This window comes from Ipomoea nil, unplaced genomic scaffold (genome assembly GCF_001879475.1).
Source record: "Ipomoea nil cultivar Tokyo-kokei standard unplaced genomic scaffold, Asagao_1.1 scaffold0900, whole genome shotgun sequence".
In the NCBI taxonomy this organism is placed as follows: domain Eukaryota; kingdom Viridiplantae; phylum Streptophyta; class Magnoliopsida; order Solanales; family Convolvulaceae; genus Ipomoea; species Ipomoea nil.
This window is the reverse complement of record NW_017617328.1, coordinates 1,666,959-1,690,240: the sequence shown is the minus strand read 5'-3', so window position 1 is coordinate 1,690,240 and position 23,282 is coordinate 1,666,959. Positions and strand designations below refer to the sequence as shown.

At 37.0% G+C, this 23,282-nt stretch overlaps 2 protein-coding genes and 1 long non-coding RNA gene across 4 annotated transcripts; 2 read left to right on the top strand and 1 right to left on the bottom strand.

The window, feature by feature from the left end:
• Window positions 1–6,105: 6,105 nt before the first annotated feature.
• Window positions 6,106–6,671, top strand: LOC109179363. Of its 2 annotated transcripts, none has more exons than XR_002053881.1 (3): window positions 6,106–6,238; window positions 6,330–6,361; window positions 6,454–6,671. It is a non-coding gene; the product is annotated as an uncharacterized LOC109179363 (long non-coding RNA). The 2 variants fall into 2 exon arrangements; XR_002053882.1 differs by having other exon boundaries at window positions 6,314–6,361.
• Window positions 6,672–9,956: 3,285 nt separating this feature from the next.
• LOC109179428 (methyltransferase-like protein 1) lies at window positions 9,957–17,007 on the bottom strand. Its single transcript, XM_019328929.1, has 7 exons — window positions 16,817–17,007; window positions 12,645–15,171; window positions 12,369–12,452; window positions 12,085–12,189; window positions 11,841–11,949; window positions 11,234–11,385; window positions 9,957–10,550 (listed from the first exon to the last, which is right to left on the bottom strand). Exons 2-7 carry the CDS (start codon window positions 15,069–15,071, stop codon window positions 10,104–10,106), a joined length of 3,324 nt encoding a protein of 1,107 aa, XP_019184474.1. The 5' UTR covers window positions 15,072–15,171; window positions 16,817–17,007; the 3' UTR covers window positions 9,957–10,103.
• Window positions 17,008–22,414: 5,407 nt separating this feature from the next.
• On the top strand, window positions 22,415–22,870 carry LOC109179344. The gene has a single exon (XM_019328849.1). It carries the CDS (start codon window positions 22,415–22,417, stop codon window positions 22,868–22,870), a length of 456 nt encoding a protein of 151 aa, XP_019184394.1.
• The last annotated feature ends 412 nt before the right edge of the window (window positions 22,871–23,282 follow it).

Genomic DNA, 23,282 nt, shown 5'->3' with positions numbered 1-23,282 from the left:
GTTAAGGGGGGGAGAGTGTAACACCCCGTGTTACGAGTCCTAAAACCAATTAATCAATTAATTAATAGCCCAAGAGAAAAAAATAAATTATAATGATTAATTAGGGAAAAAGGCCCACCGTAGCCCATGGGCCCTCCTATATAAACCCAACCCCTAATCCCAATAGGATTAGACCCTAAATAAGATCCCTAGATCTATAAATAGGGAACTTTTTAGGAAGCACCTAGAACTCCTCCCACAAGAATAACGCCCCACCACCCCAAAAGAGCTCCAAGAATCCCCTTAGGAGAAATCAAGAAAGCAAGGAAGCTTAAAGAAAGATCCTTCGTAGCCAAGGAATTAATTAAGGCTAAGAGGTAACCCATGTCTCAACAAAACCTATTTTCATAGTTATAATTCCCCCTTAGGGTTTCCCCATATTATTGTATATTGGCGAGTTATGATGGTTATTATTGGTAATTGATGTGATGATCCCATGGGGGATCTTGATGATCTTGATATTGGGAGATTCTTGATAACTATGGTGTTCTTGATAATTATATGGAGTTCTTGATGATTATGTGTCGTTCTTGATAATTGTGTGATGCTCTTGATGTTTATGTGTTATTCTTACCGAATCTTGCAATTAGAAGACGAACCGTATTCTTGTTGATATAAAAGTGATTAGAACCCTAGGTTGTATCGTATGATCTTATTCTTGGATTATCGGGTGGGGAAATCGCATGTTTGGGTGTTGATTATGTTTAGAAAAGCATGATAGATTATGTGTCGTTCGTTTCTCGTATTTGATCCGTTAATTGTCTACGAATTGTCGTTAATTGCGTTGTAAAGTGTCTAAGCATGGTTTCGGGTTCCACAACGGTTCCCGGGGCGAAAAGTGATGAAAAGAGTCAGTGGGGGGTAGGTGGGGGGTAGGGGACCCGCCACCTACCCATGGCCGTAAAACACCGCCCGGCAGCGGGTGGCCGGCGGGCGGGCAGCTGCCCGCCGGCGACCCGCTGCCCGGAACAGTAGAATCCGGCGGGCAGCCGGCGGGTGGCCCCCACCCACCGGCTACCCGCTGGAAAATTGTCCCACCCGGGACCCCGGCTTCCCCGTTTGATGTTCCCCGTTCCCCGTGGTGTCCCAACGGACTCCGTTTAACGTGCCTATGTCTAGTTTGATGTTTCGGGTACCGTTCGTAGGTTTATGAGTCTATTATATTGCATGCTAGTTGAATTGGTATCCCGTTGACCTAGGTGGAAGAAGTATGAACCCCTTAGGACTATTCTTAGTAAGTGATGGATCACACATAGGTTTTGTTATACGTTTTCTCCCCCTTCCTAATGTGTAATGTGGGTTGCATGTACTTGCTATGTGTTATGTGTGTGTTACCCCAATTCGGTTGCGATCGGATTGGTTATCCTGAGCTGCGGTTCAGAAGCTGGCTGCGGTCAGATTGATACTCTTGGGCTGCGGTCCACCGTTTGGTTGCGATCAAACGTTTCTATACGAGCTGCGGTTCGTCCTTTTTCCTGGCTGCGGTCAGATGACATTCTCTTGGGCTGCGGTCCACCGTTTGGTTGCGATCAAACGTTTCTATACGAGCTGCGGTTCGTCCTTTTTCCTGGCTGCGGTCAGATGACATTCTCTTGGGCTGCGGTCCACTGTTTGGTTGCGATCAAACACTATGATGAGCTGCGGTTCATCGGTCGGTTGCGATCGACCCCTCCGTGTTGCGATACGGGGCAGGGTGCTGCGGGGCCGTGTCAGAGCTATATGCGCTGACCCTCATGTATGAGCATGCGATTGGTCCTGTGGCGCCAACAAAGTGTGTTATGTGTTGTGACCTGGACGAGTTGTGATTACGAGTGTCTTGGGGGATGTGACTAAGGGATTTATATTGGGGATTGTTCATGTTGGGTTATGATCATTGTTATGCTTTGCCTTATCTGCCTTATCTATTGTGAACTGCATATGCTCGTTATAACTGTGCTTGTGTTTAGCCTTATCTGTCAAGTCATTCCTGGTTTTAAAGCTAGTGTTCGTAGGATATATCTTCATGCTCAAAATGGTTTTCGTATATCTATATATATCTCTATATGTATTGTATTTCAACGCGTTGGAGTGGGTTACCAGCATCTCTCGCTGAACAGATATATTTGGCTTTCAGGCACAGAAGATTAAGTCACTGGAGTGCGCTAGAACTTAGAAGTAGATAGTTTCCCTTTTGGCCTGCGTGCCACGTTTACGTATTTACGCTTTGAGGATATTAGTTAGTTAGCCTGTGCACTTGGGTTCTCTAGCCCAGGTGTGGCATAGCACCCCGAACGCTTGTATTTATATCTTGGGATTTAATAAGATTCTACCTTTATTATAAGTTTTAAATGTCTTGAAAATCTGGGGTGTTACAGGAACTCCCTTCAAAGCTCAAGGTACAACATGACTTTGAAGTTGACTAGTCAAATACTAGTCCTTAAGTATTAAAAATCAGGATTTTAGGAATTAATTCCTCAATTAAAATAGGATTAATTACTCAATTAATCCATGGATTGAATGTGGATTTTTGGGGTGTCACACCGAGGATCCGGGAGCAGTGGACACCACCACCAACGGGTTCATTGAAGTGCAATGTAGACGCAGCCATATTCGAGGATGGAGCTGGCTTCGGCCTGGTTGTACGCGACCATGTTGGTTGCTTCGTTGCGGCAAAGAAAGGGCAGCTGGACGCCGAGCGTGATCCATTTGTGGCCGAAGCTCTTGCGGCCAAAGAAGCGCTAACTTGGTTGAAGGAGCAAAACCTGGATAACATCATCCTAGAATCTGATTGTTTAAATTTCTGTAATGCTTTTAATTCTCAGTCTGTTGATTTTTCTTATGTTGGTCTTATTGTGAAGCAATGTCGAGTGATTGCTAGTGACATAGGGACTGTGTGTGTATCCCATGTCAGGAGATCAGCGAATCGTGTAGCTCACGAATTAGCTCGGGCGACCGGTTCTTTAGCTAGCTCGGAGGTGTGGTTTCAGATCCCACCTAGTTGTATTTCTGATTTATTACGTTTTTAATGAAGTGTTTTTGGCTTACTTTCAAAAAAACTTATGATAACTATCTATTGACTTTTTGATTACCTCATCATCGTCTTTTACCGTCACAAGACATGTTTCACTCGTAACTCAAACACATTTTTAAAGAATAAGATTCAAATTGACTTTTGGTCATTGAACGTAAGAGTAAATATCAATTTTGGTCTTACGAGTATTAACAAAATGATAGTTTTAGTTTACATGTTTAATTCCTACCAATTTTCATTCACGACTATTATTTTAGTACCAATTTTCATCCACAACTATTATTTTAGTGTCAAAATTCATCATGCTAGTCATCCCTTCGTTTAAGACATGCCAAAATATGAAATTATTAAAGGTAGTTTTGTGCTTTTCAAATTAGGATCCCTATTTGAGCATAAATAAAAGAATTTAAGCCTTAAGATCTATCCCAATTCGCAATTTTCCTCCTCAAATTAAGGTAGGATGAGAAGGAGAACTGTGGATTGGGATCATCTTAGGCCTTAAATTCATTTATTTATGCTCAAATTGGAATCTTAAGTTGAAAATGACAACATTATTGGTACGTTTGGTACCAACAATTGAGGATCCAAGAGTGATGGGGACGAAGAGCATACACAAGTACAACATTCTGGAAATTCAAATAATAGATTGCAGAAGTGGTCCTGGTTGTCCTTCTATCAGACGTTTAATAATGTTGGATGCTTTGTTTCAATTCATTCTTGCTTTTTTACGCATCATCATCATGCCTGTTTAAATAGTACGTTCTTTAGTTTCAACCTTAAACTACAGAGTACTTATCCATGGAAGCTGGAAGACTTGATTAGGCTCTGATACAAAATGGTATCAGAGCGGAGCTTAGGTTGCAGAATCTTGGGCATAGAAAATAGAATTTATTATGCTCTAATATAAAGTGGTATCAGAGTTTAAGTTTTAAAATCTTTGGAATAGAAAATAAAATTGATTAGGCTCTGATACAAGATGGTATCAGAGCTTAGGTTGCGCAAATCTATTATTATTTTATTATTATTATTATTATTATTATTATTATTATTACAAGTATTTGTACCCGTGCGATGCACGGCCAAAAATAATAATAATAACATAATTAAACAATATGACATAATAATAACAAAATAAAAAAAAAAATTATAGAGCAAATTATTAAATAACAATTAACATTATTGAAAACTTTTTGTATACGGTATTTTTAGTCGCACTCACGGATTATCCATTATCCTCACAAATTAAAATTTTTAATCCTCTTAGATTATTTATTCTTGAAAGTGCTACGTATTTGACCATGATTAAAGATATACTTTTTCAAAAACAAATCCATGTGCCATATAGAAAAAATGCTAAATATAGTATAAAAATTATATTAATTTAATTCAAGAAATTTAATACAATAATGTTAAATACAGTATAAAAATATATGAATTTAATTCATATTATTTTTCAATTTAGACAGTTAACAGATAATTTAAACAAATATTAATTTTTTTTTAAAATTTTATATACAAAAGAATGCTAAACCCAAGGGTGAATTATAAATTTGTTTTAAATTTTCGTAACACAAATTATACTAAAGTGCGACGTACTACTATTCTCTATATATTTTAATAAAATTTAAAAATATGATACATATAATTAAGATTAATTAATAGCAAATTTCTATTTAGGATATATATATAGCTGTATAATCTACCTCCATATTAATACAAAATATATATAAATGAAATTAAAATTCATTAACATGGTCAACAATATCTAATGTTGGAACTAATATAGCTAGATGAAAACTCAAACGCTCAATCGAAGGATCCCTAAATTGTATATCAAATGGGTGAAATATACCTGCAATTACTGATGTCCATACGCTCAGGGGAATAAATTGACTATGTTTGAATGTTTTTTCATTGACTATGTTTGAATGTTTTTTCATTTTCTGAGCAAAGAAATACATAATGTGTAAGAAGTAAAATGATGAGTAATGCTTTAACTATTTATATAAATTAATAAATATTAGAAGGCCAAAATTTACACAAAATATGAACAATATTGACCAAATGCATAGAAAATAATATATGTATTTATATATTAATATTTTATTTATATATATATATATATATATATATATATATATATATATATATATAATTATAATCCACCTACACGTGGAGCAATTAAAATGATTTTTTAAAAAAGTCTAGAACAAATCGTCTAGACATTTTAGATTGTTTATCTATCTGTCTACGGCTATCTGATGCTCAAATCTTCTCCGCTCAATTCCTTTCATCGTCTTCATCATTCATCCTTGTTCTTTCGCTTCTACATCTTAGCTCGTCTGCTCTCTATCTTGCCATCTCGATTACAAAGGTATGTATTTGGACTCTTTGTCTTCTACACCTCTGTTGTTAATTTTATTTGTAATTCATGCAATTTAAAGTTTTCTTGTTATTAATTTGTGTAGTTTGAAGATTAATAAGAGCAATTCGTATATGAATTTAGAAAGGAAATTAACTAAAAATTGTCTTAATCTACAATCTAGGGTTTTTTATTCCAGTAATTCAGATGCATGTTTTTGTTCTTATAATTAGGCTAATGATATATACTTTAGTTTAATTTGTATCCATTACTAACTTTTTATTTCCAGAAAATGGCATGTGATGAAAATTAATCTGATGCCCATGTCTACTTAAATGGCAGTGCTACAAATCAATGTCGTTAGAAGCTTTGTGTTGGGGTAGCTTTTTTTTTTTTTTTTTTTTCAGTAATGAATGTAATTTTTTTTTTTTTTGTCATTTGTAGTATTTTTTGTATGAGTATTTAATGAATAGATGCCAAAAGCATTCTAAAATTTGAATTCATTGTGTACCTAATGAATGGACGGATAGTTTTGATTTCAAATCCAAATGTATTTATTCTTTAAAATTCTAAACTGTTATTTGAATGAAGGATTATTTCTTTTCTTTTTTTTTTAATGTTTCTCTCCATACTTTATTCAGGGCATTGATTTGAATAACCATGTCAAAATAGTTCTTTGGCAAACAATTTTTTGCAACATTTATGTTCTAAGCCTAAGTAATAGTTTAGTATTTAGTTTAGTGTCTGTTTAAAATGTTAAATAACCTCTAAGAATGTTGAATGAGATTCCAGTCAGAGTTATGTAAAGGAAGACATAGGCTTCCAAGGTAATTTATTTTCACTTTAGTATTGAAATTTTAGAAATTGTCATGAGTTAAGTATTTTTAACTCAATTTGTTTAGGTAAATTTGTTTGTAGGACATGATCAGGTTAAGACACAGGCTTCAAAGGTAATTTTTTTGACAGAATTATTAAAAGTTTTACAATTAAACTCAGTTAAGTATTTTACAAATTAAATTTGTGTTCTCTAATTTGTTTGCAGGCCATCACTAAATGAAGACTCTACATTCCAAGGTAATTTTTGTAAATACATATTGAATTATTGTTGCAAATGAACTTTGCACTATTTAAAGATCAATTTTTGGAAGTTCATTTCTTTGTAGGACCCAATTGGATGAAGACATACACTTAAAAGCTAAGTTTTTCCACTTAATTACTGGGTTTATTGAAATTAAAATCAATTTAGTATTATTAGCTAATTAAAAACTTAATTACTGGGTTTATTGAAATTAAAATCAATTTAGTATTATTAGCTAATTTTGTTTAATTGAATTTCTTTGTAGGACATAAGTGGGTGATCATTTCAAACTTCAAATCATTAGCTAATTTTGTTTAAATTTCAAATCATTTCAGTATTTGTATCTAAATTTTGTTAATTTAATTTGTTTGTAGGCCATGACTGGATAAAGACACAGGTTTTAGTGGTAATTTTTCTCACTCGAGAGTTTCAAATATTTCATTTGAATAAAAATCAATGAAATATTTCTAACAAAATTTGGTGACTTCAATTTTTTTGTAGGTCATGACTGGATTTAGACAACAGCTATAAAGGTAATGTTTTTCACTTGATTATGCTCTAATATAAAGTGGTATCAGAGTTTAAGTTGTAAAATCTTTGGCATAGAAAATAAAATTGATTAGGCTCTGATACAAGATGGTATCAGAGCTTAGGTTGCGCCAATCTATTATTATTATTATTATTATTATTATTATTATTATTATTATTATTATTATTATTATTTGTGAGATCATATTCAAAAAGTGTGAAAATACCATTCGAAGTCAAATCCTCGATCTATTATTATTATTATTATTATTATTATTATTATTATTATTATTAATGAAGAAAAAACCGCGGTACGACAATTGTAGTTTAAGGTTCACAATTTAAATAAACAGGCATTGATGAATGAATTGAAGCAAAGAAACGTCTGATCGAATGAATTGAGTTTCAAGGATGTACCTCTACAAACTTGCCGGTTGCCGGACCGCCTCCCACCGCCGTCATCGAGAAAAAGTAGTGGAAGTGTTTTGTGTTAGGTTTTAGTGGCCGCAAGGAATGTCGCAGCCAGTAAGAGAATTCCTTCTAGATTTAGAGTTAGATTTTAGTGGCCGCAAGGAATGTCGTATTGAGTAGGAGAATTCATTCTCGCTTAAATCATTTTAATGGGCTAGCCAAAGCTTAATCCGCGTTTATTTATGTTTAATATTTGATTATTTATGTTTAATATTTGATTTTAATGGGCTGGCCAAAGCTTAATCCGCGTTTATTTATGTTTAATATTTGAGAAAAATGTATAAATAGGTTATCGAACTATTTGAAAAATAACAATTAGACCACTGAACTCGAAAAAGTTCCAAATTAATTTACGAATTCGGGAAAATGTTGCAATTAACGTTATTAGCAGGTTATCATCAGGTTTTTGTTGATTAAATTGTCATGTGTAATTATGTTTTACTAGTATTTTCACCCGCGCATTGCACGAAATAGATTTGCTATAATATTTTAAGAATATTTGGATTGATATACAATTATATAAATTATAACCATGAATATTATATAGTGCAATTGATGAAATGAGTTGGATATATTATGTTTTCTGATATTATCCTTGCTTTTCGATTTATACAATTTATACAATTAATATTTATAAACTTAGTTGACAAATAGGTTTAACATTTCTCATCCGAATCACTTAAACAATGCAAATGTCCAATGGTTTGTCTCAACATTTTCATGAATATATTATTAATACTATTGAACATAATGAACTATTCAATGGTTATTGTATTGAACACCATGATAGTGTTTTGGGTTAGGTTTTAGTGGCCCAAAGCAAGGGAATGTCGCAGCCGGCAAATTATGTTGTGCAACCGTGGTGCACACGGGTCTAGATTCATAATTTCTATACTGTAGATTCATAAAATTTATACAGGAGATTCATAATTTTATAAATATATGTTCATAACTATAGAGTTATATGTTCATAATTTTTGATATTCATATTCCCAATTGTTAAACTATGTATTCACAAATCACATAACTATATGTTCATAATTTGATAACTATACAGTTTAGAAATTATGAATCTACTGTATAGAAATTATGAATCTACTGTATTTAAATTATGAATCTACAGTATAAAAATTATGAATCTACAATATAAAAATTATGAATCTAGACCTATGGTGCACACGTTGCACAGCATAACAATCCAAGGATAAATTCAACTCACTTTCTTAGTACTACTTACACTTTAGCCTGATCATAATATTATGTTTGAGTCTCTTGTAAAAATTGAGGAACCTACTAATTTTTATTTTATTTAACTGAGCTTCACCCAATTCCAAGTTGAACTCTATGTGCTCTTTGTGAATTATATTGGTCTTCTTGTTGATTTCTTCATCCGACTAAAATACAAAGACATGTTGTACTCATTACACATTTTTTAGTAAATGCATACTTTTCAATAAATCAAAGTTATTTGTACTTAGGTATCAACCTAAATACAAAAATCGAATTGGTGTTTGTTGTTTGGTTCATGTTGTACTAAGTAACACCAATAAATATTATGGAGATATTTGGTAAGTAACAGTTAGCTATAGCTGATTGGGTTAATTGTTAGTTGATTACATACAAAATGACTTTCTCAAAAAACAGATCGAAAAAAATTATTTTAAACAATTTTTTAAATTTTAGCGTTTTAGAACAATCAGCTGTTACAAAAAATTAATTATCAAATACTTATCTTTATTGTTTAACGAAATCAAACAACTAATAGTGGTCAAATAAGTTGATTACATACAAAATGACTTTCTCAAAAAATTGATTGAAAAACCCATTTTAAACAACTTTTTGAATTTTATGGCCTGTTTGGTTGGGCGTAATTTGATTATAGTTGAATTGCAATCCAGTGGAAGCCACAATTACGCCGTTTGGTTGGAGGGAATTGCAATTCCACAGAATTACAATTCCCTCCTTTTGCTGAATTGCAATTCATAGGCACCCCCTATGAATTGCAATTCGGTTGTTGTGGGAAAAGGAAAAAGGGATGAAATGACAAAAGTACCATTAATTATTACTACTATTATTATTACACAAGGACATTTTAGTCTTTATATCACTTCTTTCATTCCCTACCCAATAATTCTATTCATCCCTACCAAACAATGTAATTTGAATTCCTACTTTATTCCTACCTTATTCTTTTCCCATCGAATTGCAATTCCTTTCCACCCTAATTCCTTACTCCCAACCAAACGCCCTGTTAGCGTTTTAGAACAATAAATTGTTACAAAAAATTAATCAATCAAATACTTATATTTATTATTTAACCAAATCAAACAGCTAATAATGGTCAAATAAACTAAAATTAACTTATACTTATAAAAGAGAGCTTATACCAATTTGGTGTTTGGTTTGGCTTTTGGTATGATTTGACTATCTGCAGAATATAGAGAACTGCACACTCAAAAGTTGGTTTAGCAAAGGCAGACAATAAAAGGAGATGATTTCACTACTCAATAAACTAGTGAAGAAAGACAAAAATTTGAAGCTATTCCCCTGCCGTTTATGTCTTTTGTGTACAAGGAAAATGAAGAATACAAGGTGGCATCTGATGCGTTATTTCGCTACATATTCATTGCTCTATGAGGTTCGTAATCCAAGAACTCGGGGTTAACCTGTCCGAAAGATGCATTGTATGCATACATATCAAGAATCCTATCGTCTGTCATCTGTCCACCTTCCCTTCCTCTAAAACCTTCCATAGGCGACGCCCAGGGACCACCTTGGTTCGATATGTTAGAGCTAGAGGCTTCTTGGTTCGCGTTTTGTGGATTGTGATTTTGGGGAGAATTTCCAGTCGGCCGCTTGTTGCTGGAGGTGGCTGTTGTCAGAGATATGGAAGTCGACTGCTGCTGCTGCATTTGCTGTTGATTCTTCATAGGCGACTTTGGTCTAAGGGATTCTATTTCGGGGGTTGTCACAACAAGATGAGGTGCGTCGGGTGGTGGGTTTCTTCCTCCTCCACCCTGCCAAACTTTCCCATCCTTATCAGCGAAATTCCGCACATAAGCCTGAAAGTTTTGACATCCCATTCTCAGAATTAATGATCAATGAGTAAGTGATAAGCATGATGAATAATAGAGAAAAGCAAAGAAAGAACTAAAATTCCTCCACACGAAAATATTCAAGCTTGGCAAACCCCAGAGAACATAAAACTATGAAGCACAGCGATTAGCATATATAGTGTTAAAGAAGTTCTGCTCAGAACTGTTTACTCTTTGGGTTGAATGTTTAAATGAAAATACAATAATCATGAAAAAAGATCATATTATCTTTCTTTTTTTTTTGTCAGGCCATGAGGTGTCCTGAACAGGCCCTAACTATAGGAGACACTTTTAAGCCCGTACCATACTCAGACTAATCTCCATTCGCACCGGGCCGGCCCAATTAAGGAGCAAAGTGCTCGTCAGATTGGTTTTTCCATACGAGAGGGGGTTCGAACTCCCGACCTCTCTTAAGGGATGAGAGTGCATGGCCACTCACGCCAACCAAGCTAGTTAAGATCATATTATCTTTTTGTTTGGTTTCTATTTTCTTTGTGTATGTTGGGTCGGGGGTAGATGTTTTGCGTGTATTGGGCGGATTTTAGTTGAACTAAAAGGTCTATGACAGTCAAGCCACAAGCTCACCATATATACTACATTCTTAAATTAATCAAAACTAATTAATTAAAATGTTACTCGCTGCACTATACCTCAGCATTAAAATTCGATGAAGATAACCCTTTACCAACAGTTAACCAGCCTGTCCGAATGTTATGGTCTTCACCAAAGAGCTCAAGCCTTCTCCGGCCAAGAGCAAAATGCTCAATTATTCGGTACATATCTTCAGGCTTTGCAGTCGATCCTGCATTAAATTGGCAAAGAATGTTTTAAACGAGAACAGCTTCTGTGTAGATTCCACATGAGAGGACAGGCACAAAACAAAATGATATATGCAAGTGGCAAGGTACTTTTAGAAAATTTCAATGCAGGGAACAATATAATACAATATGAACTTAGACAAGTGCTGCCTAAGAATTGGCAGAGGATTTTAAAAAATTATACGAGTCCCCTGCTTACTGCTGCATTGCTGCTACTTCTTTGTTCTGTTTCTTACTCTTTTGACAAAACAAAAGGCGAATAGAACAAAATATAATACGGAGTAGTATTTACTTTCTCACATTCAGCTTAATAAAAGTAGCAACTATGTTTTCATCTTAAGAAAAAACAACCAGAAATCATGTTAAACAAGATTAATGTAGCTCACATTCAAGACTTGAATTTCTAGTTTAAAGGTCGTCAAAGTCAATGAGTACATACCATACGGAGGCTCCTCAGCAATAATTACATCAGTATCAATGTTGGCATGAATTATATGGCCATCTGTACTGCGACGAACAGTTCCCTTAATGCCCATCAAGCAGTGCTCCTATATCAAAATAGAAACTGGCTCACATAAGTAAATTACAAATGTGTAAGTGCACATGAAATTTAGTGGCAGAACAAAATGGGAGTCAAATATGCGCAATCAATAACAAGCTGAAAATACAGAACAGATCTGAACCTTCGAGTGCTGAAACAGAGTATGTGAATCATGGCGTAATCCCGGAGTGGCAGTGTTTTTATTTGTTTTGACCCAACATATATCTTCACACCTGCGAAATCCCCACTGCATGAAACAGATAAGAATAAATGAGAACAAATAAACAAAAGGGGAGGGATAATTAAATGGAAAGCAGAAAGAGACTCAACCCCCCATCCCCACCGAAAGAACGTAAGCAAGTAGAAAGAGGCAGCAACTCATAACCATAAAGGCATAAATCCATTTCCTCAGTCTTAATTAGGTACCTTCTTCAAACATTGACGACCCTGCTCAAGCCCAACACCATCACCAACCCAAAGGAAAATAAAAGATGGTGTATCAGCAATTGCCTGTAAGAATAACAAGGACCACTTCAACCACTATAACAGTTGTAAGAGAGAGAATTAACAGGGTCAAAGCTCATGGATCAAAGCACATGAATGTTTGGCAATCATAGCATAGCTAGCCTATCGAGGAACATGGAAAAGAAACTATAATAAATCATTAGCAGATCAGAGTACAAGGACCACGTCAAGTTATACCTCAATTTTGAGATTCATTATTTCTTCAAATTTCCAGTATTCCATATTATCAGTGACACCAGGAGCTCGATGAACATATTCCTCCCATGGTGGGTCTATAAGAATGACATCAAACTTTGTACCGAAGAACTCTGGAGAAAGCTCCTGCTCATGCAAGTCACATTTGTAATACATAGGAGCAGAAGCAGCTTTGGCCACAATTTCATCCTTCTTTTGTATGAGCTCTCGCAATTTAGGATAGTCCTCAACAACACTAGTTAACTCCAGTTCCCGGATGAAATTTTGTGGCCGCATACCAGTGTCTACAAAATTTTGGGAGTAATCATTCTGCTCTCCTCTGGAAGGAGCTTTGCCAGGTGGTGCATTAGTTCTAGGAGGAACCCAACCTCCTGGGGTTTTATCTGCTGTTTGTCCACGACCAGCTGGCATTCCAGTGTTAAAATTTGGGCTAGATACACTTGGAGGTGCGCCTCTTCCAGGACCTGGTTGATTAAAATACATCCCGGGATTTGGAGGGTTTCCTATATTAGGGGGAAACCGGAGTCCTGAAGGTCCAGGTGGGACCGCTAGCATATTCATCTCGACTCCTCGAGCTCCAGGCCATACAATAGGCGGTGAAAATGGTGGAATGAAGACACCAGGGGAAATAGGAGGAACAGGAGCAGGTGACATGTTAGAGTTCAAAGGTGGGGGCATTCCAAGTGGTCCAAAAGGTGACCCCACCATTGGCATTTGAATACCTACTTGATGGTTGTCTCTCCCTGTGGACCTACCTCGTCCCATTCTACCAAGTCTAATTCCTCTAGCACTTTGAGGACCAGATCTATTGAAGGAAGAAGGCTCCTGACTTCCATGAGGTTGTGAACCTCCACTTGAAGTTTGGCCACCAGATCCTTGATTCATCAAATCACCAGATTGGCCTCTAGATCTCTCCCCTTGAGATTCAATGTCATCTCTCCTTGAATTTAGATTTAAAGCAGTACCACCATCACCTGGTGTATCCTTAAAATCTTCACTAGATTGCCCAGATCCATAGGCATTTCTCCCCCTTTCATCACTTGAAACTGCATACTTTTCATCATCCTGAGGCAACCTGGTATCAGAATGTTGCCCGACTTCACTTTTCCTCGCAAATGTAGGTTTAGCATCATCTCTGCCATAATCAAAAGATCGAGTTTGGATCTCTATCACATCATAGTTCTCATTTGAAATTCCATATTTAGAGGAGGTTTTTACAGCTTCAGTCCTAATCCCATCTTTCCAACCCCCAGGACGAGGCCTATCATTGTCCATCCAACCCCTTCTGTTCAACTCCCACTCTCTTCCATGGTCATAAGATGAACCACCTTCTTTTGTTTCTTTGTCAGCAAAGTTGCCTTGTCTTCTCTTCCACCCATCTCTGGGACCATCACGGTCCCTGCTTCTGTCACTCCAGCCATCATCTCTTCCTTTTGATCTATCATCCTTGTAACCATCTTTTTCCTGTTCTTTCTTCCTCGAAGGAGTGCTTCTTTCATATTCCATATCAAAATTTTCTCCATCATAATAATGTTTCCCACTCTTCTCAGGTGTCCTGGACCTATTGACACTGTCTGTTTCCCGCCTATCCCTCATCCATGCAGCATCCTCTTCACGAGCAGAAGCATGCCCTTTGTTATCTTCTTCTACAGCTTCAAATCTGCCTCTCTTGCCCCTTTCATAGTCAGATCTTTTCTCCTCCCTGTTCTGTGATTTAACATCTTTGTCTTCATTTGAGTTTCTGTGACCCTCAATTATGGGGTCCACCATTTTCCCACTTCTAGTATCAAAATTTTCTATATACTCACTTTCATCAGCTTTTTTAACAGAATCTGATTCATCCCATCTTTTCCTTGAGTTACGCCCATGCTCAGAAGATCCATGATTCTTTCCTTTGCTGTTCTCCCTTCTTTCATCTGTGCCTTTATTTCTGTTTTGGGAACCATCATTATCAGAAAATTTGGAAATTGATGTCCTTCTGTCACTTTCATCAGCTCGACTATGACCTCCACCCCCAGATTTGTCCCCGTTGTTATGCTTAGTCTCAGTTTCTCCATCTTGGTACCAATTACTCAACCTCTCCAGTGTATTCTCCTCAGGCTTCTTCCTCATTGACTTAGAGCGAGACTCCTTTCTTGCATCATATTCATCCTCATCAGTATCAACTCTGCCTGAACCACCTGATCTTTTGCGACTCTCACTTTTGTCCACATTACTTCTCTTTCTTCCACTGCTATCTAAGCCCTCAGATTCTTCAGTAATGCCAGATCTCCTTGACTTGCTTGACCTGTATTTTCGTTTAGCGTCCCCTTCCCAGTCATCATCGTCATCTCTGAACATGTCAGTCTTTCCATCTAAATCATCTACATCTTGTTTCTTGTAAGTCCTTAGTCCTTCAGGTGAAGTCATTAAGAAAAAATACTCTGAAAAGTTCTCTCTTTATTGGACTAAATCCAACATAGAATATGAGTCAATTCAACTATGCCCCTACCCAATCCAACACATCATCCTGATAAGAAATTACAAAGATAATTACAAAATTGCCCAATATAAAAAATAGTTGTAGAGGAAGAAACATAATTGAACATGATCATACTGCATACACCCCCCACCCATGACTCGGGTAAAAAATCATTTAAAAACAAAAGATTGGGAAACAATCTATCATCTTTCTAAAGCATGCTTTGTCAAACAAGAAAATGTCAATGAAATCTATTGTCTATTGTACACAAAAATTCAAGAACATTAACAAATGAGTAATTGTGGCCTAATAAGCTATTTATGCCCATTAGTGAATCAACAAAAAAAAAAAAAGGAACCCCAGCTCTGACAAATATAGACAATCGCAAACCCAATACCAGATTCAAAAAGATGCTAGACCTATAAAATGGGAAAAAATCTACAAAAATGAATTTAAAAGCAAAACAAGCAGATGCAAATAATCTGAGACACTATTGTTTGCTGGAAAATTTAACAGGGGGAGAAAGCATCTAATGGCAGAGAATAGAGAGGAGAGGTGGAGGTGTACTGGGGTGGAGGAGAACGGAAAGCATCATTTGCCAGTGCTGCCGTGCACGGTCCAGTGGACTGCTACTCACCTACTCTAGCACTCTGTGTCTCGCCGCTTGAAGGAGAAGTGGAGAACTAGAGAAGTAATGTCTCTGCCTTTTAGGTATTAGGGTTTTTTAAAACTAGAATTTTTAACATATATTTTTAAAAATAAAATAAATATCGAGGAACTAATAATATATCATTTTTTCTTTTTTATTTATGTTGAGTGGTTGTTGGGCCAGGGAGTTCCAGGCTGCATAACTGAAACTAAAGAAAACCTAAAGAGAGAGATTTTGATGACCAGAATGAATGCAAATTAAATCAGATTGGCAACACTAGAGCAGTAGAAGCTAAGTGGACTTCAAAAAATTCAACAACACTACATTCCAAAAACTAACTAGATTCAAATCTAGTAACTTAAAATGTAAGGGATAAACAAAATCACAGAGAAACTTTTTTTTAAAAAAATCACAAGTTATTAGCAACTATAATGTGCAAATATAACATATTTCTACGAATGGGGAACAAAAAAGTACCACAAAATTGAACACGATCAGAATGAAATGCAAATTAAGACAAATTGACAACACTATGCAGTAGACCCTGAGCATACCTCAACAAAACAGTCAATAACACAGCATTTGAAACAACTGACTAATTTCAAACCAAGTAACCTAAAATGCAGGGATTAACAAAACAAAAAGACAATTTTTTAAAAAAATCATAAGATTTACCAACTATAATGAGCAAATAACTTCAAAACAACTAAACAAAAATCAATTTTTCCACTGGAGAAATAAAAGAGACACCAACTTCCCTACTTCTTCTGCTCATGAAGATACAATAACACCGCATTTCAAACGCTAACTAGTTTCAACCCTAAGAACCGAAATTAACATATTTCTACCACGAATTTGAAATTAATTAGTTAACCATGTTTCTTCAATTTGAAGCAGTCCAAGAATATAAAAATCGTTTTCACACTCTCCCAAGTCCCAATCAAATTCAGAAAGAAAGACTGAGACAAGCATATGGATATCATTTATGTGCACAGTATTCACTATTTACAGGCAGTTGAAGAAAAAGCAGATACAGAGACTTACAGACTGGAAGTGGCGTAGCGGCGGAGCAACTCCGTTCGCCGGAGGATGGCGGAAGAAGACGACGGTGAGGGACAAAAGTTGAATCGTCGGTGAGAAAGTGGTTAATATTAGGCGGAGGCAATGGGAAAGAGGGAAGTCCGAATCGGAACTAGGTCTATTAGTCTATAGGGTATAATGGGGATATCGGAGTTTATGGGAGGGCATTGTCGGTGACTACAAATATGAGAGGCAGGTGCTCTATGGAGTTGTACCATGTGATTAGATAACTGTACCTTTCTCATTTGCCCTCATGGTTGTTGAGAAAAAAAAACCAAACAAATATCTACTCCATTGCTCATTGGGCATTTTTTGTGTTTGTTTCCTTCGAAGTTTTCATATCATTTTCCTTTTTAGGAGTAAAACATGATTCTAGTATAAAAAAAAATTACAAATTCAATTATTATAATATTTTTTTATTTAAAACAGTTGTATAAACTTTTTTTATTGTAATTTATCAAAATTTATTCAATACATATCCTTAAATAATAGTTATGAATTTTCTCGTTGTCTATAAAAACATGTTTCAATATATTCTTTACATTATTTGTAGAGGTTATGTTTGTTTTCTTTACATAATTTACGTTTACGTATACAAAATTTAAAATTTACAATTTTATTTTATTTCTGAGTATAATATTATATTCTTAGGGGGTGTATTCAATCATGACTCTTGTAGACTTTTAAAGACTTTTAAAATGATAAATTTTAATAAATTTTGAATGACTTTCATAAAGTCGTTCAAAACTTTTTTAAAACTTTTGAAGACTCTATAAAAGTCTATATAAAATACATTTATAAACTTTTACCAACTTTTTTATTTTTAAAAGTCACAAAAATCATTGAAATTATAAATTGAATACATCCTTATAAACTTTCAATGATTTATATTCTTATCATTTATAATTTTCTTACAAAACATGTTATAATATATTATAAAATTCTTCTTATTATATACGGAGTAGTTCTTTACCCAAATGGTTGTTACGGATAACAGTTCGCTATTCGTAGTAACTTGTTGTTATAATATATATATATATATATATATATATATATATAAACATAAAAAGAATAAATCAAAATATATAAATATTTGTATGAATATTATGAAACATATAGTAAAATTTGACGATGATAGGTGAAAAATTTGCTTTGACATGTATTTAGGGAGAATTAGAGAAAGTTTAGAAGTTACGGAGAAAAGTTCGTAGGGAAAGTTTAGAAGTTATGGATAAAAAGTTCGTAGAAAAAAAAAATCAAAATAAACAAGCAATAATGAAGTAAAAATAATATTATTTCGAATTTTAGAAGAAGATTGTGAAGTTTAGGAGAGATAAAAATTTGGTATATAGGATAATGAAGAAAAAACAATTTATTGAATTTAGGTATAAGGTTTATAAAGTTTAAATAGAAAGAGAAAACATTCAAAGTTGGTAGAAAGAAAATTTTGAAATCTTGGGGTTGATGGTTGGATTTCAACTATTTATATTGTAGAAGGGAAAAGTCTACAAAAGTCATAAAATTAAAAAGTCTACAAAAGTTCATAACTATTTAGCCCTCTTAAAAATGAAGAAATTTTACTCCGGTAGAATTTTGACGGGAAAATGGCCGGAAGGACCATTTTTGCCAAAAAAACAATAGTCGTGGACTAAAATTGCAAGGTCTGAAAGTCGTGGATCAATTCTGATAGTGCCACTATACTCGTGGGACCAAAAGTGCAAAAAACTCAAAGTTTGAATTAAATACCTCCAAACTTTTAAAATTTATAAAAGTTTTTAAAAGTTTATGAAAGTCATGATTGAAAGTTATTAGAAGAAATTTCAATTTTGGTCATATGACTATATGGGTCTTGTTAATTTCAGTCCATGATTTTCAAAAGTGTTAATTTAGTACCTTAACTATGCATTTTTTGTCAATTTTAGTCACTCCGGCCAAATTGCCGGTCAAATTTCATCGGAATATTTTAATAGTTAAAATAATGATGATATTTTGGTCGTTTCACGCCTCTTTTCTTCTTCTCCGGCGAGTCCATCTCTTTATCTCCTGTTTCCGCCGTTCTTTCTCCCTCTAAACCCTATCTTTAATATCATCAAGCCTTCTTTCCCCATCATCTTAGTTTATTGCATTCACTGGAAACGGGAGAGGAAGGGATGGACTCGCCTGGGAAGAAGAAAAGAGACATGAAATAATCAAAATACCCTTATTATTTTAACAATTAAAATTTTCTAGCGACATTTGGCCGGCAATTTGACCGGAGTGACCAAAATTGACAAAAATTGCATAGTTAAGATACTAAATTGACACTTTTAAAAGTCAAGGACTGAAATTAACAAGACCCCTATAGTCATATGACCAAAATTGAAATTTCCTCAAGTTATTATTCATATTGTTAGAAATATAGTTAGGAATAAATTAATTTAGTTATGTAATTTTCTCTATAAAATTGTTTAAATATGTAAATGATAAGTGATTATATTAATAATACAAAATTATAATTTTAATTTTGTATGTTATAAAAATAGATATTTGATCAAATATATGAAAGTCTAACTATATTATTATATTTTCTTTTTAAAAAATATTTATTTATTTTAGTACTATTGACTCTATTTTGATGTAATATGTAATATTTCCTTAAGGAGAGTCACATAAGTGCCAACTGAGCACAACACAAAATGCTTGACAATTTTTTTTTAAAATTTAAATTCATAATAACAAAAAAAAAAAAAAAAAAAAATTCGTATATCGCGCGAGTAAAACACTAGTTTCAAATAAACTATTAGTTATATTTGATAAATGAATATGAGTTTAAAATAAATTATTGTATAAATTATTGTTTCAGAAACACTATAATGATGTTACAAAAGTTGTATGCGCTTGATATAATTGCATATTCCTTCCCTTGTTTCATAAATAAAGCATATAGTACAATTTCACCCCCCCCCCCCCCCAAAAAAAAAAAAAAAAAAAAAAAAAAAAACAAACAAAAAAACGTACAGACATATAGTACAATTTCACAAAAAGATACAAATCACTGCATAGGATGGTGCAAAATCCGTCCAACCCAAACCTACTGATAGGAAATTTATCCCGGGTTCAGGCTCCCCGTACGCTCCGCGCTCCTATTTGGATCGGGTCAAACGGTTCGGGTCAAGGTCAAACCCAACTTGATTTGACATATAAATAGGGCCTTAGCCCTCCAAGTTAGGGGCCTCCCCTTCACTTCCACTACACACTCTCTCTAGCTAGGAATCTTCCTTCTCTCTATAGGCATAGAAGAACACATGAATAAAAGAAGCATATTTTCTATATCTCTTCTTCCTTGTTCATACACGTATTCCCGGTCTCGTCTTCGTTAGACCATCGGGTCTCCAAGTGTCCCTCCGCCTGGGACTTTCAATTCATAAACCGAGCCCATCCCGCTATCGTTAGACCACCGAGTCTCCTAGTGTTAAGTCATAGAAAGTTCGATCCCCAAATCATAAATAAATCTGACCTTCCAGTCGTACCCAGCAACCCAGTCGGTAGACTGGTAAAGTTGACCTCTAGATCGCAGTTAACCCGATCTCCCGATCTTAGCTGGCTTATGGCCGCTCGATCGGTAAAGATTCGACCTAGCGAATCATGTTGCCAAACCGACCCCTAAGTCGGGCAACCCCTTAAAATGTTCCCATTCATGGATTTCCACAACGATGCGGAAGCTGAGGAGAGCACTTCTGACCTCCGCTCATAGATGAATCCACGGGTGGATCTCAATACACCACCGGGAAGGGGACCGACTCCGGATCCTGTCAACTTCATTCAACCGGGGCTGGCATTCCCGGCCATGGCAGGACAGATGTCATTCCAGTACCCGATGTACCCCGCTGGGATGCTTGATCCTACCTTCCCGTATTGGCAAAGCCCCCAACGGTTCTTCGGAGCTCAATATCAGTACCCCCCGGCACCGGGCATCTACCAACCGTACGTGCCGATGCCAGTACCGAATGCGCCCGAACACAACCAGTCAGAGGCATCAGCACCGGCGGCGACTCCTGAGCTTCGTCGCGCCCAATCCGAGCGGCGACCCACCCGTTCAAGGCTTGGACCGGCGGGTGCACTCGAGCAGAGGGTTGAGGAAGTCCCTGCGAGAACCAGCGCATTCGTGCGCCTTCAACCGTCAGTACACCACCGGGTCGAAGCCCGACAGGAGGTGGAGGAATATGTAAATGCCCCACTTACCAGCCAAAGAGAGGGGTCGGGTGAGGCCAGTAGTTGCCGATCCAGAAGGCTGGCAAGACGAGCCGTCGACCGTGATGATCCGAAAAACGAAGCTAAAGGACTGCTACGACAAGTCCGGGAAAAATTCAATAAGTGGAAACAAGAGCACGACCACCGGTCGGCTAAAACCGAAGCACCGCTACTACGCAATCCGTTCACGGCTGACATTATGAGCCTGTCGTACCCCCACGACTTGCGTATCCCGGGAAACACGGGTTACGACGGGAAAAGCGACCCGGAAGCCCACATCAACTCCTACTACAGTAACATGCTGATGATGGGAGTGACCGACGCAGTAATGTGTCGGGCCTTCTATTCCACCTTGACCGGGAGGGTGGCAGATTGGTTTAAAACACTGGAACCCGGATCGATCGCATGCTTTGCCGAATTGGCGAAGAAATTCGTGCACAAGTTCGCGACGTCTAAGGAGGTGCGAAAGCACTTCACGTACCTTGAGAAGGCTAAGCAGTTGGAAGGCGAATCTTTGACAGACTTCTAAGTCAAGTGGAAGGCCGCGATTGGGGAAGTCGAGCCGCTGGATGACCGTACGGCGATAAACGTACTCCACTCCAATCTACGAGCAGGAGCCCTATACCAGGAATTCATCCTGCACATACCGACCACCTATGACGAAGCCATTCGTCGGGTCACCGATTATGCCAATGCCGGCGAAGCGAACTTGGCTAAACGACAGCAGGAGGCTGGGGGTAGCAGGAAGTCGCAGGGCCGTCAGGAAGAAGGTCGGCAGAATGATAGATCCGGCAGAGGTCGGGGTAGGTTACCCGACTTCACGCCATTTAATAGACCAGCGATTGACGTTCTCTGGTTCGTACAATCGTGCAATATGGTCCAGCTCCCAGAGCCTCAGAGGGAGGGTCGTGATAAGACAAAGTATTGCGCCTATCATCGTAGTAAGGGACACGAAACGGAGGATTGCACCACTCTAAGACAGGTGATATAGGACTTGCTACAATCAGGCAAACTCACCGAGTTTACCATAAAGAAAGAAAAAAAAATCTTTTTGGAAGAACCCCTTCAAGAAATCGAATAAGAACAAGAAGGATAAGGATCACGATCGAGATCCCGATTCACACCCCCCATCAGGAAAGCAGGTTATTCATGTCATATTCGGGGGTCCCGAGAGCGCCTCCCGGTTGGACTCATAGGGTCGGAAACCGGGGATAAAAGGCAGAAGCTGGAACCGATCACATTTACCCCGAATGACATGCCCGAGGGCGAGGATTGTAACGCTGAGGCGTTGGTGGTCACGATCGATATCATGGGAACGGATGTGCACAGGTCATGATTGACACGGGCAGCAGTGTGAACGTCTTGTATATAGATGTCTTTCAGGAACTCATGCTTGACCCGATGGAGCTTACCCCGTTCGGAACCCCTCTGTCCGGTTTCACTGGCGACACCATTCATCCTGAAGGAAAGATAGCACTACTGGTAGAGATCGGCAGTCACCCCCAGGTTGTAAAAACTGCGATTGAATTTATCGCCGTTAACCTGCAGTGCGTCCATAACGCCATCCTAGGGCGACCGGCAATTGTTTCGATTGGGAGAATCATCTCCATGCCCCATCTGTGCATGAAGTATCCAACCCTGGAGGGAGTTGGCATTGTTCGGGGCGATATTCGGTCAGCCAGGAAGTGTTACCGTAAAGCGGTGGATCGGAAGGAAGCATGGAACTCCCAAGTGTCCCTCCGCCTAGGACTTTCAAATCGCAAACCGAGCGCATCTCGCTATCGTTAGACCACCGGGTCTCCTAGTGTTAAGTCATAGAAAGTTTGATCCCTAAATTGCAAATAAATCCGACCTCCCAGTCTTACCCAGCAACCCGGTCGGTACACCGGTAAAGTAGACCTCTAGATCGTATCGTAGCTAACCCGATCTCCCGATCTTAGCTAGCTTCTTGGCCGCTTGATCGGTAAAGATTTGACCTCGAAACGTGTTGCAAAATCGACCCCTAGGTCGGGCAAACCCCTTTTTTCGTCCACCAGACTACGTTTAGCGTTGTGCTCTTCTCCTTAGCTAAAATTTTTTCCCACTGGGTTTTTTATTAGCTTAAGGTTTTTAACGAGGCAACCGGCGTCAGTCACGGACCGTATGAACAGTTTTCCAGCCTGAACCCTTCCTCGCTAACTCATCGTCAGGGCACGAACTG